Source organism: Melozone crissalis, unplaced genomic scaffold, assembly GCF_028551555.1.
Source record: "Melozone crissalis strain CALT ecotype California unplaced genomic scaffold, PUWL_Pcris_2 ptg000050l_1, whole genome shotgun sequence".
In the NCBI taxonomy this organism is placed as follows: Eukaryota; Metazoa; Chordata; class Aves; order Passeriformes; family Passerellidae; genus Melozone; species Melozone crissalis.
This window is the reverse complement of record NW_026535828.1, coordinates 1422289-1438247: the sequence shown is the minus strand read 5'-3', so window position 1 is coordinate 1438247 and position 15959 is coordinate 1422289. Positions and strand designations below refer to the sequence as shown.

Below are 15959 nucleotides of genomic sequence, written 5' to 3'. Positions count from 1 at the left end.
ATATTTTCTGTCTCTAGAATTACAGTGTTTAAAAGAAACACATAAAAACATGGGGGTTTATGTTCAGATCACCCACTCAAAGGAATTTTGCACTGTATTACTTGGAGCATGTGGTGGTGGGCTGTTTCATGCCGTTTATGCTTTTACTGTTCAAGGAAAGGTTTGTTTTTACCCTTAAATGCAGGATCAGTGGTGTCTGTGAAGTTCAGGCATCTGGCGTTTTTTTTTTTTGCAAAAGTAGTGGTAAGATTTTTAGCACCATAAGCATTGCTGTTAATGGCAGAAATGAATTTGACATGATGTGACTCTCTGTTATCACAGCACTGGATACCAGTGTATTTACTATTCACCTGAAAACACAGCCAAGGCAAAAGAAGTTCTCAGCAACATCAGTCATCTGCAGCCTCTCATATCAAGCCATGCAGACCTGCTGCTCAGTTCTGCAAGCCAGCGTTCTCCAGACAGCTTGAAGAACTCTTTAAAGATGCTTTCAGAAAAAGTAAGATTCAAATCCTCACTGCAATGGAAAATGGAGTAACCAAGTCTCTCTAACTGCTGGGGAGGAAGGGGGGGGGGGGTTTCTGCATCATTTGACTTTCACAGCATCAGGAAATGTTAAATAAACTCAGCTAAAATAAGCATCAAAATGTTGTTATTAGAAAAATAATGTTATTTAGCATTTCTGTAGGCCTTCCGTATAGAAAATTAATGAAATCTATAAAGATTGCTTTATTAAAAAGTGTAATTAATTTAATTTCATGTAGCTTCTTCATCCTCTAGTGGCTACATACTGGAGTTTATGAAAATATCAACAATTATAAATAATTTTGTAGTATGAGAAGTCTTTTTTTTTCATTCTCTTTCTATGATATTTCAAGCTGCTGGTTATGGGAGGTAGTTCAAGCCAGGTTGGTGTATAAGGTTTAGAATAACAGCATGATCAGAAATGGTGATGCAGCCTGGAAGGAGAAGCTGGGAAATTTGCTCTAGGAGATCTCAAAGTTTATTTCTCTTTTTCCTATTATATCTGTCTGTAGCTGTAACCTCTTCCTCATTTTAGTTCCTTTAGTTCTAAATTAGAGAAGATAATGTTCGCCGCTGGTCTCACAGACTGATAATGGAGATTAGCTGAAGCCTGTAGTGCTTCCCAGCATATGTTACCCTATAAAAATATGAGCCCTTATATGAATAACAATATGAACCCTGTGACCCGAGAGCTTGTGAAGAGTTTCCCATTTCTCCACGGGCCATCCCTTCAGCAGTATGATCCCAGTATGGCTCAATAACACGATCAGTAACCATTTCCATGCATCTTCAGCTATTGGGAAGTGACAGCCCTGTTGGTCTGTTGAGCACCATTACCCCAGCAGCTCCTTGTGCCATAGGAGGGTTTCAAATATTGATATTGAGCTTGGCCACTTGCTGGGAAGGCATTCCAGAAGAGCACTAGGGAGAGGAACATCGCTCTCAGCGGCAGATGTGTGAATCCACACTCGCTCTGAGAATGTGGAGTCGCTCTGAGCGTCAGGGGTGATGGAAGAAGGCAGAATTCAGCCTGGAAATGAAACAGAGGAATTTAAGGAGGGGGACTGTAGTGATTATGGTGTACCTCTGGATGCAGGAGGGCATTTTTAGCTGTGCATAGAAGAGTGAAGCTGCTCTGTTAGAGGTTAGTTCAAAGAAATCTGTATGCACAGGCAAAGCCAATCAGGCAAAGAAGGGTTTGTTCTGAAGATCCAAGGGGTGGTTGCTGAGCAATGTGCATTTTCTCTGCCATTGGCCTCTGGACAGGAGGAGGGGATGATTTCAGAGGCAGGAGCCATGGTACTAAAGTACTGCTTGAACCATGGCTCGCTAGAGACTCTGGCTATAAAAAGGGGACAAAAAAGACAATTCATTCAGTTTGCTAAAGCCTTAGGTATTTTACATTTATAGCTGGTGGCTTAGTTGAGTGTGTTCATATCAGCTTTTCAGGACCAGGATTAAATTGCTGTTAGTGCATGAGCTCAGGTTCCCAGAAGAAGGAGTCTCACCCCATGTACTCCTTGGATGTCTGTCTAGCCTCCACCTTTTGCTTGGAAGAGACAAATCCAGTTGTCTGAACAACTGCAGCAGGAGTGGTTCAATACCTGCTTCCCTGTCTATTACCAAATGCACTCCTAGGAAAAGGTGGACAATAGAGAAATAGGGTGGATTGCTGAGGAAGCAAGTGTGCTGGGACAGCTGCTTGTAAAGAGGGGAGGAGAGATGGGGAAGAGAGACCAAGAAACAGCTTCAGGAAAGAGAAATACAATTTCAAAGCCCTAAACTCAGTGAACCCACACAATACTGAAATTAGATCCCTCATGGTTAATTCAAAGCCTTATATTGCTGTCTTGAAATATTCTGTCTGTATAGTCTGGTACAGTACTGGAGAACCAAGACTACCAGAGTGTTCCTGCTTGCATTTAACACAGAGTAGCACATGCTCTGCTGAGTATAATGACATGATATCTGCTTGTGCTCCTGAGGCATATGTAGTGCTTTGCTATTCCATCTTTCCTGCACTTTTTGTATGTAAAAAATAAATGCTCTGATGTTTTAACTGGATAGATATTTAGAAAGTAAACATCTGTTTGAAGCCATAAAAATTATTTGCCTGGTGATTAAATTCTGCAAGTTTATTAAAAAACATATCACTTGGTATATATAAGAATTCTTTCTATAATTATTAGGTAGCAGTGAGTAAATCTGAATTATCAATAATGTGAATTACATTAAAGTGTTCATGTTGGAAATGGAAGGACTGGCTGCATGGATTGAAAGTGGAAAATGAAATCAAATAATTCCACTGCTGCTTCTTAAAAGGAGCTTATTTTCTCCTGTTAAGCATCTCCATATATAATTTACAGTTTCCTGTAGTGTTTTCCTGAGACTAACCTTTTATCATTCCTTTTTGTTAGTTGATTAAGGAAGCCTTTAGCTATCGACAAGTGTATCAGCATTTGCAGCTTGCAGCAGGCTTGATAAATTAATTTTCCAGCTATGCCTATCTTTGTTTGCAGGAATACTCTTTAGTAGAGTATCTGAAAGAATTTGCAGAGTTTTTATTTCTTTGTATAGACTGGTTTTGTGATTTCAGTGCAGTTTCATAAATAGTGATGTTCTGCAAATTTAGCTGTACTGAGCTGTTAGAAAGTGAAGTTAAAACATAGACTGCTGTAAAACCAATGGGATCTCTGAATGGAATTTAATTACAGAATTATTTGAGTTGCTGCATGAAAAATGGAGTCGCACTTCTGTACTGATTTTCTTTTAAAAACTAAATTTCCCTATAAAATATTTCTATTCAATTATATTACTTAAACTTTGCAGTCCTAGTGGGCATTATTTACATCAAGCTATCCAATTCTCCTAATTTTTTGAAATGTAAAGTTTTTTTGAGAGTTATTCTGAACCAGAAACGTGAAATTTTCTCAAACAGACATTGTGGGGAAGGTAGATATTAAACCTCAGCAAAACCATGATATTGCTGTTTTTAAGGGTAGACAAGTAATGGAGTTTCAACTCTCTTGCTATGGAACTGTAGAAGTGTTGAAGAGGAGCTTTGCTGTTACCACACAACCCCTCAAATCTCATTGTGCCATGGTAAGGCAAAGAATGGTGGGGTGTGATAGCACTATTCCCCAGAGACTAAGTCATTCTCCAGGCATGCACCATCTGGGTTGGAAATGTAGAAAACTGCAATTGTCCTGCAGAGCAATTCAGGACAACGAGGAGACAGTCCTGAGAAAACTGTTAAAAAATGGCCTTTCCCTCAGGCACCAAGTTGGTAATGAGGAGAAGGAATGGGTCTGGTAATATCGCCAGGGAGATGAGTAGCGTTGCCAAGTCTAAAGAATCCCAAGTCAGGTCTGATTTTGGTTTTAAAAAATCAATAATTTTTCTTAGATGTGCCTGCAGTTCTTATTTTTAGAACTGTAGAGATTTATTTGGAGTAAAATTTTCAGCCCGTCCATGTGAAACAATTCAGAAAGCATTTTTTTGGTAAACATAATGAAAATGGGAAAGGCAGAAACTTCTCATTTAAGTACCTCACCTAGCAGCTGGAGCCTTAAGAAAACCATTAATTTTTTAGAGCCTTTCTGTCTTAAATATCTGTAAACTTTTGAGAGGGTCTTGAGACAGGAAGGCAAGAAAAAGAAGTTGAGTAGGAGTGGGTGCAAAAGATGACCAGGTAGTATGAAGAAAGGGATAGGATAAGAAATGCAGAAACTGGGAGAAAAGACTTCCAGGAATATTCTCAGGAGTTCCAGGGAGGTGCTGGCACTTGGCACTTGTTTGTTTTGGGGTTTTTTTGGCTACTTTTCCCTCCAGTTTTTGCATAAGCAGCACATAAGGGCTGAAGAGAGCTTGGCTGGGCAGCCCTCATTTTTGGCATTTCCTGCTGGTTGAGGCTGGATCCTCTGACTCTTATCTACATACCTTCCCACATCCCTGTTTAATTAAGATTGTCTGCACAAAGGCATACTTTCCTTGTTGAGGTGGAAGGGAGATGAATAATGCAGGGAGGTTGAAGGATTTAAAAAATACGGTAAAATGCCAGCTGTAACAGTCAACATAGAAAAATGATGCAGAGATTGAATAGCATCTTCAGAAGACCCGAGAAGACAACTTCAGAGTTTCCTTTCTTTAAAATATACAAAAAAATCAAGCTTGAAATCAGGTGTCACCTACCATGATATCTGGGTTGACACCTACCAGTAGTAAAACTTATCTGTGGAAATACTGCTTTTGCAGATACTGCTATTTCAGCATTGTAGAGTGGTGGGTTTTATTTAGAGAGATTATTGAACTGGTTAATTGTGTTTTATCTTACACTTATTCAGAAATCATTGTGCTGTGGTTGGTTACTCTTGGAAGTGGTTCTTGTTGAGGCTTGCCTCTGAGGTGAAATTTGGAATTCAAATAAAATGTGAAAAGATTGTGATCTCTGACAGATAATGTGCTCCTGTGTTAATGCTTAGAACACTGGGATTGTAGAATGTGATCTGTAAAACTCTTGAAATTTTCCTCATTATTTGTTGGCCTACTTTGTTTTCTGCCTCCCAGGCAGGCCTGAAACAAATAGCCGCTCTGCCTAAGGATAATTCAGTGTTACACAGCTTTGCTGCCATACCACATTCTTTGCTCTAACCTTTCCATTGGTTTGGTTTTTTCCCTAGACGGAGTTATTTGTGCACACGTTCAAGGACCAGCTGGTGAGAAGTGCCCTTCTAGCGCTGTACACGGCCCGGCCTGGCTGTGTGCTCAAGAAACCAGCTGTGCCCAGGAGCAGTGCAGAGGAAGGGGCTGATGCACAGCACCAGGACCATCCTGCTCACGTCAAAAGGCAGGACTCCATACCCCATCATTCTGAGTATGATGAGGAGGAGTGGGTAAGTGGACAGAAACCCTTGGCCAGTGAAACCCTACAAATTAGCATAAGCCACCTCAAGCCCTCAGTGTCCTTGTCACATGCCGTTGCAGGGGGCAAAGGGGTGCAAAACTGTAAAATTGTGCTTCTCAGATGCATCGCAGATATGCAGATTTTGAAGCTAAATTGCAAGGCTTTGCCTAAGTACAGTGTGCTGCTCTGAGACTGCCTAGTTGTGCATAGAACAGTGAAGGTGTTGAGTGTATTCTTGCCCAGACACAAGAATAGTCTTTGTTCTTACTTGGGTTGGTTTTGCTAGTTGGGCAGATTTAAGGACTGGAACAGTATATGCTGTTCACAGGGAAATGGTTTTTTTCTTCCCCACCCCCTGCAACACCCCTCTCCAGCCCTCAGGGTGTAATCATTTTAAATACACTGAATTAACCCTCAGCCCATTGCCCCTAGACTCTGTTCTTAGAAACTGTCTGAGGTTCTGTAAAAGAATTAAATACAGTGTTTGGATTTTAACATTCTTAGCATATCTTTCAAAGATATGTATTATTTATATGGCTGAAATGTTATAAATCAATTATTTTGGTGGATGTCTTCTTTAATAGGTCTGTTACTTTATTTCATACGTACTCAAGCTATTTTTATTCAGTCCAGGCTCATGCTTTGAGTTCATCACTGTATTCTCATAGACGTAAAGGATGTCAGCATATTCATCTCTATTGTAAATAATTAATAACTTGTGTGAGCTATGGTATTCCACCTAACCTGTAATTTTTTCCACACCAAAAATAAAGGAAGAAGAATATATTTCTTCTAGAAGAAAGGCAATTATTTCCAGCCCCATGCATTAAGTATTCGTGAGATTTAAACAATAAATAACTCATTATTTCATTTGTCCTCCAGTTTTAGAGCCTTTAATTCACTTTTTCTTGTTTTCTCAACAACCTGAGGGGCTGGAATGGTGCTCTTTGCTTGAACTAAAGCCAAAATGTTTGTTTTTAGCTGTTGAAACATTTAGAGATATAAATAACACAATAGTTTTTGTAAAAGAGATAAATTTTGCACTGGAAAAAGTGGCATTTGTGAAAGCTGCATTTTAATTCAGTACTGCAGTTCAGCATCTCTGAAGAGAAGATAGCTTTGCTGTAATTCATAACTAAAAGCCGCCAGGTGCTTGGTCCTCACCTATTAAACTGCATAAGTGGGTCATTTTAAACAGCATTCATTTTTTTCTGCTGAATTAGTAATCTTGATTCAAATTAAATGTATCATTCACTGTTTTCTGAATTGAGCTGAGTCAGAGTCATTGTCAAACTTGAGACAGTATAAATTTTGGAGAAATTTTGTGATTTTTTCTGGATTTGAATGGTTAAACTTTTCAGTTATTTCTGTCAGTAGAGGTGATATGAGTTTTAATAATCAAATTGTGATTAGCACGATGGAAAGAGAAAGAATAAAGGCATGTAAAATTTGAAAAAACACTTAATCCACTGTGAAACACAACTATAAAGGGAAAAACTTTAATATATGTTGCTTTGTATGCACAATGCTCTATCCTCCTTTGCTGTTGTAGGTTTTTTCCTCACTATTATCAGTACTAAGTGTTATAAGTACTATTATAAGTACTAGTGTTACATTTTGCAGTTGGAACTTTAGTTTTGCCTGAAATCTACATCCTTAAACAACTCTTTAAGCTGACCCTTGAAGCAGCCCACGAGGGTGTTAATCTCTGAGCAGAGCTCAAAAAGGCCTTAAGGAATTATCTGAATATCCACTGAAATGAAGGCGACACAGCATCTTCAGAGTGCTTGGACGTGCAGATGCTGTGCCATACATGGCACAAGCAAAGCACACAGCTGAAGTGGTGTGTATGGAGGGACAAGAAGTGACTGAGGAGCTCTGTGGTGAATTCGGAAAGGCTGAGAATCCTTTAAAAACAGAAACAGCCTCTGGGACTCCACTGGCTGGCAGTGTTTAGAAGGAAGACATCCAGTCAGGTGCAGTGACAGAAAGGAGTGTCCATTCCTGCTCTCTGAAATGAGGAAGGTGTCTTAGTTTTTAATGATACTTTCTGATCAGATGGAACTTAATTACAATTTTTTCAGTTGGATGAATGAAAGAGAATTATTTTACAGGCTCATTTTTAATTGTCCTAGGAGAGGTGCCCAGCTTTCACTGATGCCAAGGCCTGCCTTTCCATCTTTTCATCTGCTTAAGAAGATGAAAGGTCAGTGCTAGGCTACAGGAAAATATTCTGGAAGTAGTAAAAGATGACAATAAGAAGTGACGAAGTGAAGGGAGACGGCCCATCTTAATTGATCAGCATCGAACTCCAATTTATTGATCTAACATGCACATTTTTATAACCGTGTTAATTAAGTTCATACATATTGCAAAACCCGAGCTCATCATTGGCTACAGATTACACAGCAACCCCTCCTCTTGTTTTCAATACCTGTGGTTTGTTATTGAGACCAAAACTTGTGTTTCTCATCCTGTTATTAACTGTTCTCAAGGCCTCCATGTTTGTCACTGCTTTCCCATCACTACCCAAGGACAAGGTATTTACTTGTTATTAAAAACAAGCCTGAGAACTTTGCTGTTTACAGCTGCCTTTTACTTTTCAATCAGCTGTATATTTTCATGGCCTTTTTTCCTTCAAGCCATGTCTGAGCAAAATTCTCCAACAAAGAAACGGATTAATTTCTTCTCATGGAGAATCATAGAAGCCACTTGATTTTCAGTGATGGGAAACTGCAGTTTTACTTGAAAATTGTTCCTGCCAAACTGCAGAATTTCAACAGCCTTCTTAGATAAACGTGACTGCCTTTGGTGCAGACAGAATAACATCTCAATGAATGATAAATAGATGCCTCTACATTTTCTATCTGCCCACAATCCCAGGAGCCTCCTGTGTGGAGAAAAGGGGCTGTGAAACAGGCCCTTGCTCCCTCTCAGTTGCTTGTATATAAAAAAGCCAGATACATGATAATAAGAGTGAGCTTTCTGTCAACAGATGTTTATGAATTTCGCTTCTAAACCCTCAGGGAACGTTTGTGGGAATATTGTATAGAAATCATCTCAATGCTGGGTTAATAGTTGGTTTGAAAAAAGTGCTCTTTCCAATGTGAAACAAGGGCTCATATTTGTGTTGCTTGTGCAATAACTCCAGATGCTCTTTAAGAGCTTAATGCTTTTTTTGTGCAGGAATTAAGTTCCCCCATCACACAAAAGAAAAGGGAAATTAGATTGCTCCAACTTCTCTGAGCAACCTCACTTGCATATTCCTCAGCAACTTCAGTGACTGAAAGCTCTGAAGCTCCCTTATACTCTGGAGGATTCTTCATAGAATCCTTCTCCCCAGAATTATGCTTGTGGGCGGTAAAAATCAGTAGTTTCACACATATTGTAAATGTTTTTTCAGGATTGCTTGAAGTGCATAGAGGAGGAAACTTTTGAAGGAATCTATACCTGCCCTCAGTCTTTTGTGTCCTCAGGAGGAGGGAGCAGGGCATAAGATAAGATCCCTCTAGTCAGGCTGAAGCGAGGCATATAGTTGAAAAGCGACATTAGATTTAAATGTTTGCCTTAGCAGTGGCTCTAGATTTGCCTCCACTCAAAATCCAAGGGTTGCCATTTAAACGGAACTATGCTATTTCTCTGAGTTCTCAGTTTTCTTTAACCTTCTCTCTTGGTATTTTTGCAACTTCATTTTTCTGCCTGAAGACCTGACAAATACATAATGCTTCTGGCTCTGTAAAATACAAAACAAAGCAGTGATGTTAAATTCCCATTTTTAACCCTCAAGCAAACTCTGGTTGCTCTGCAATACTTTCAGAATGACTCAGCATTGAAACATATACTTGGAGAGGGAAGGGTGGTTTCTGTGGGTTTGTTATGGTTTGGTTTTAGTCTGATTGCTTGTCTTGTGAACAGCCTCATTACTTGTATGGCTTGGTTTCTTCCTTCTTATTCAGTGCTGCAAAAGTAGGTGCAAAAGCTTTGATTTCTGCAGCATCCAGCACCTGAAGGACCCTCCCTATATCTCTGATCCATAACAGCTCTTTCTTATGCTCCACATGATTTCTTTTCCTCTCTGCTTGTACAGAACTTTTTGTACCTCTCTATTACTTCCCTAATTCTCCTATTGTAAACTCAGTTAAGTGTGATGGTTGCAGTTTGTGTGAGAGGTGAGGAACAAAACTGAAATTGTGTTAGCTAATAAATATGCCATGACAGCAAGTTTCTCATTTTAGTCCTTGAATTAACATTTTCTTCAGCAGAGTAACTGATGTGATAAAATACAGGATATGTTAAATTATCAAAAAGAGGTTATTAAACACTGTGACAAAACTGGCCCACACAAGGTTTCATTTGTCAAGCTTTGAGTGTGTCTGTACTCTTAAGGTATCATTTAAATAGACAAGCTGCTCAGTTCCTTGCTATTAGACCTGAAACTTTGTCTGCATTATGTCGAGTTTGAAGCGCTTGTGCACAGTGTCTAAAACCATAAAAGTTTGGGTTCATTTACGCTGCAAGAGAATCTCCATGAAAAAGGCTCAGGTTGGTAATAGGCTGAAGGATGAGAGGAGCAGTCGTATGCTAACATCATGAATAACTTACTATTGTCCCTTTTTGGTTTTTTTTCTGCAGTAACATGCAGTGATAATTCTGGTCTTTTCAGGACAGGGTCTGGGCCAACGTGGCAAAGAGTTTGAACTGCCTTATTGCCATGGTGGACAGGCTGCTTGAAAAGGACAACATCAGCAACATCAAAGAGGGTGAAAATGAGCCTTCAGCAGAAGATTGCAAGGTGTTGCATACAGGCGGTAAGCAACCTCCCCTAATTTTTTTTTTTTTAGTCATTGACAAGAGTAAAGAAAAATTTGCACAGCTACAGAAAAGTCATCTAGAGAAGACTCCATAGTATCTTTGATGAGAGTGCTAATGGCAAGGTTTACACATTTGTGGGAGGTTATTTATCAAAGTACAGCTTTAATGTGTGCTCAGACTGCTTGCCATGTGCAGTTGTTTGTACTAGAGTGTAAACCTTTTGAAACTACAGTCTTTTCTTTTTGTAGGCTGATGTAATTTAATTTACTCTAGATTTTACTTGCGTGTAGTATTTTGAGGAAAAAAAAATTGGACTGTGTCTTACCCCATAGAAAATTTGTAAGGAAAGGTGAACATTCTGAATCAGTGTCATTCTCCTGCAAATGCTTCTGCTTTTCTGAGGTGATATACTGAGTTTTATTTTCTGATTTGATAAAATTCATGTTTACCTGGATATACCTGTCAGCCTGTGTCAAAAGGTCAAATGGAATAATTCAGTGGGATGATGTAAAGAAAATTTTGTGACAAGGGTCCTTGTCACCTTCTGATCTTCTCCTTCTCATCTTCTGATCTTCTTCTGATCTTCTCCTATGATTCATGTTTGCATTCTTGATGCATAGATTATATCTGCTTAATAAGTCTAATGGGATTTTCTAGTCTGAAAGTGTGTTGCAATAAATGAAACAGATCCTTAGTGATGGTGGTAGTAGTCCTAATGGAAGGACATCAGAGCCAACCTTTGTGCCACTCTTTGGCTAAATAAATCAACTCCCCATACAAAACAACAAACCAACACAACTGCTTTATTTTGTACAGTTTTGTATAGTTTCAATTTTCTTTTTTTTCATTGTGCATTTTATCCTGTGTCTTCCCTTACATGTTCTCCACGGAATTTAATTACATCATTTTATATAAAGACTTTTAAAGTTATCAGTACTCACTTGTAATTTATTTCTTACACAACAAGAATTAAAATAACTTTTAAAGTTTTATGTCATTTGTGTAGTACTGGTGAGATCTGTGAATTCTGGTTGTAGTATTGATTTTTAATGCAGCTGTAACATCTGCATTTTACCAGTGTGAGAGGTTTATGCTGGAGTCCTGGCATCCTTGTTTTCAGTGCAAGATGTGTTGGACTTGATTTTGTGTGATTTGTTCAGAGAGCAGCTTATTCCTTATCTGTTTGGTTCTCTAAGTTTCTGTCTACCAGGCATGTAATGTTAGACAGGAGGGTGATATAATCTCTGCTCTCTAGTGAAGGCTTGCAGGTGAAAAATATCAACACAGCTTTCTACACCTTTCCCGCCTTCCTCAGAGAAAGTACAAATATTCAACAGCTAGGTAGGTGTAGTTTTGAACTTGGGAGAATCCTTAGATGGTGGGCCTTTTACAGACTTTTACAGACTTTTCCCTAATTTCCTTCACTCTCTTCAACCCCCTGAGTATCTCCTCTGCTATACGCCGTGTTATGGATTTAACCAGCACAGGCAAATGAAATATTGGTTACAACTTTTAGGTCACAAGCCAAAAACAAAAAAGGAAAAAGCAAAGTTGCATCATTTAAAGTACTGTAATAAGGCAGCCATCAAGTCATCAAGTAGAATGAAAGGTAGCTCTTGCTTAGCAATAATGATAATAGTGATGGTTAGAAAATTTTAGATGAGCTTCATCCAGCTGAGAGGTTGTCTTCTGGAGCTGGTGGGCCAAAGACACAAAAAATATCCAACTGCTATGATGCTGGAATAAATCCTTGCTTTTTTCTTCATTTCAGAGCCATCCCTATTTCTCTTGAATAAGTACAGGTGTCCTTCAGTGAGAGCAGTGCTTTTGTTGAGCTGTCCTGAAAGTTCTCTAACACTCCCTCACATGAGAGCTGCAGAGATCTGTGGGGCAAACTGCTGTGTTTTCATGTCCTTTTTGAGTAAGACATCGTTTTAGGAATGCCTTGGACAGTTTATAGGACTTTCAAGGTCACATAGAGATGGAGACGTTTTAAAATTGCTTTCTTTTATAGGACTAACTTGAAAGATGGAGCTTTCTGAAGAGCTTTCCAGGTGTGTGCCAAAGTTGGTTCCCTAATGATTTTCAAAACTTTGGGGCCAGAATTTTTCATGCTTGACTTCTCTATGAGAGTGTGGGTGTAGATGTTTGTTTTTCTCTGCATCTCCCTCTCTGAAATTTAACGTGAAACCCTAAGGCTGCACTGTGAAGCAACTACACAGAGGTTGAGATTCCAAGTTTACAGTTACAAATTTGGCTTTAATTCTGCTTCATTTTAAACTTGAAGCCTGATTATGAGTTCACAGCATTTTCCTAGATACAAAATCACACTGTGTACGCCCATAGATACATTTCTAAAATAACAGACTTTTGCACTACTTAAAATTCACAAACGTGACATAAATGAAAAGCTTGCCACATCTTGCTTATATATTATACATAATTTGAGCATATTTGAGCATAATGTATTTCATTAATACTGCAAATATATGGCACAGGTTGATCTTTAAGTCTGAAACTGCTTTAGTTGATACTCAGAGAAATTGGGCTGCTTTTGTAAGAAAAAGAATGCAGAGTTTTGAACAAAATAATAACAAATAAGCCTTGAAGTATGAGATTAAATTTTTGCTTATTTAGTGAACCTGACTGGTTTTTTGTAGCATATAGCAATGAAAGACCTTTCAAAAAATGCACATCTGTTCATTTTAGATGATAGAAAATATTATGACAATATTTTGATGCAATAGCATTTTCATATAAATTTAGATATTGTTGTAACATATATTCAGAGTTTCCTAAAGTAGGTTGATATTTGCAGTCTCAGTGACTATGGCATTGTGTGGTCTTACTCTCTTTTTTCAAACATGTTTATATTTGTTGTTTGGAATCTTTGTAATTGGAGATACTGGAGCACTTTTTTTTGCTGTACTCTGCCTTTCAATGTGAATTATACCTTCCTTAGCCTTAACTTTTCATGCAGTCTGACCTTTGAGTGTATTCTAAAGACTGAATTTGAGTTACAGTTACCAAGGTAACATGCTATGGTTTCATCAGTCGCAGGATTATGAATCCTCTGCAGGATAAATCAGGAAGAGTAGAAGGATTTTTAAGGAGAGGGCTTTTTTGTTGTTCTTCTGACTCTAGTCTGGTTTGCCTTGGAGAAATATGTGACAACATTAAATTCTTTTCACTTTTGCCTTTTCGTTTTCCGTGAGAGTTGTGATGTGAAAGCCTGTCCTGCAGCATTAGAGGTGCCAGTGGAACACAGCGTTGGCTCTGGTGCTGGCACAGCCCCGACAGATGTCTGTGCTTGGCTGCTGCATGTGGCTGCTGTTTCTGTCTGCTGCTCGTGCCTCCTGTCAGAGCTCCCACCCAGCCGTTCCCTCGCTGCCTCTGCGTGAGGACTCCCCCATTTGATACACACAGGATCCACCTAGCATCACAAACAATTTGAGTTGCCAGTGTGATTGCACCTGGATTTTGCCTTTAAGTGAATTATGGAATCATGAGCTCCGTGAACTGGCCCTTGATAACCTTCAGCATAGGTTTGCAAAGAGCACCTGGGGAACATTGCCACATTTCCTAGCTGGAATTACAGGAGACCTCTGTTCATACTCACATTGCTACAGACACATGTGGGTTTATTTTTCTTGTATTATCTCATACCTGTTGGGGACTATATAAGTTTAGATTCAAAATTTCGGACTTTCATTGCCCTGGGGATGGGGACTACATCTTTCGTTGCATCCCTTCCAATGCAGGCTGGTAGAAGTGGGAAATAAAGCTATGTTCTGTGGGAAATAAAGCCGTGCTCTAGTTTTATTGGAATCTTCAGAAAAGCTTTTATTATAAAATATTGTTTAGTCATGAAGATGAAAAATTTTTCTGTGGTCTGTGTCCTTGAGCAGCAGACATAATTTATTTAGAGCAGTCACATGTGAAAAGCTTTCTCTTTCCTTCCTCTTCCTCACATTTTTCCTTCCTTTTCTTTGAAGCTTGTATTTACAAAAGTTTTACTTATGCTTTTTTTTCCCCTTTTCCCCTCTCTTCTGTGTCATCCTTTTCTTTTTGATAGGATCCTTATCTGGGCTGAATGTAGCCCAGGAATACAAGACAATCCCCTTCAGCAGTACTTTCTCTAAGTACTTTGGCTAAAAACAGAAGCTGAAAAATATGTAAGGGAAAGACTGTTTAACTGAATCAACAAACTAAAACAAGATATAAGAATATTTAGTTGCACAGCATTCACAGAACCTCCCTATGCTTAAAGTGTATTAGATTTTCTTAGCTTTGTCTTTTATTACCTTTGTCCTCTCTTTCTGTTTTCACTCTGACTAAGCATGCTGAGATGCTCATGTAGGTATTATTGGATGGTTTTGGGTTTAGCTATTAATCCATGTGACAGTGGAGAAAATCTTGGATGGTTGCAGTGGAATAATAAATCCCAAGAATTCCAAATTTCTGGACACCCAAACTGTGCAAAGCAAACTGCTACCTTCAAGTGCAGGAACACCAGGAAATCTTATTCAGGTTTTTATTGTTCCTGCAAGAACTGCTGCAGCATTATGAGTACAAAGCCTCCTCCTTTTTCAAAGAGCTTAGCCCTCAGCTGCAGTTCAGCTGAGCTCCAAGAGCTGCGTGGCAAAATAAAGAAATAAGGCACTGACCTTTTTATGGTGCAAAGTTGAATATGTGCAATCTTCTGTCTTTTTAAACCTCCCTTTTAAAAAAAAAAAAACATTAATTCAAAGACTGTTCCTTTCCTAAGTCAGTAAAATCAAATTCTGGGTTAATTATTTCATGCTGATTTTAGGGATTTACTGCTGCTGTGTTGGTTGGTTGGTTTGATTTGCCTGCCTTTTTCATTAAAACAGAGTTTGTCTAATGATCACTTTGTGATATAAAGACAACTCATTTATGTTTTTTTACCTCTAATTATTTCAATTCTGTCATGGAATATTTTTATGATCAGGTAGCGAGTGATTAATTTAAGTGAAACGTTACCTCGTGGGTATCTGCTGTTACATTTATACGTCACATTTATATTTGTATTTCTTACATTTGTGTGGCTGTAGTGCCCCCCTTTGCTTTAAGGGCACAACATTATGCATTCTTCTGCTTTTTCTTTAAGGTTTGGTTTTTTAACTTCATACCATTCAAGTTTTGAAGTGACTTAAAGCAATTTATGGATTTTAGGTGGCACAAATAGCAGTGACAAAATTGGCTTTTTTAATCTGTTGCTAGGGCTAAAGGAGATAGGAGTACTATGCTGAAGCATCCTTTTTGGTTACCAGCATATTTTAATGAGCATTTCAGTGGGCCTGACTTTGAAAAGACCAGAAGCTTGCTTTTCTGCCAAAGTTTATAAAATTTAACATGTGGTTTGACATATTGCAACTTGGATATGAGCACGCAGAACTGACTAGCTGGGTGCTAAGCAGGTCATTTGCCTGCACAGCCTGTTGATTACAGGAACATGGGGCTGAAGGGCGTTTTCCAGTAACCAAAGGGCAAATCCTGTCACAGACTGAGCTGCCATCACTCTCTTGGCAATGAACATGGAATATTTACTCAGTGCTTTGTGGAACATGCACTTTTGTTTTAATCTCATTCTAACTGCATAGCGGTGGTACTGTCCTTTTAGTTTCATCCTTTAATTTTTTAATTTAATATGTTTGGTTTTCATGCCTTGTTTTAGTTTCCCGTGGCTGACTAGCTC

At 38.7% G+C, this 15959-nt stretch overlaps 1 protein-coding gene across 1 annotated transcript in view; it reads left to right on the top strand.

Moving 5' to 3' along the window:
- Nucleotides 1–15959, top strand: part of LOC128943625 (inositol polyphosphate 4-phosphatase type II-like) — a 133267-nt gene that overhangs the window by 78103 nt on the left and 39205 nt on the right. The window contains exons 12-14 of the mRNA XM_054286518.1: nucleotides 322–499; nucleotides 5205–5417; nucleotides 10092–10236. Of these exons, the coding sequence (XP_054142493.1) occupies nucleotides 322–499; nucleotides 5205–5417; nucleotides 10092–10236 (536 nt within the window). The remainder of the gene's footprint in view (nucleotides 1–321; nucleotides 500–5204; nucleotides 5418–10091; nucleotides 10237–15959) is intronic.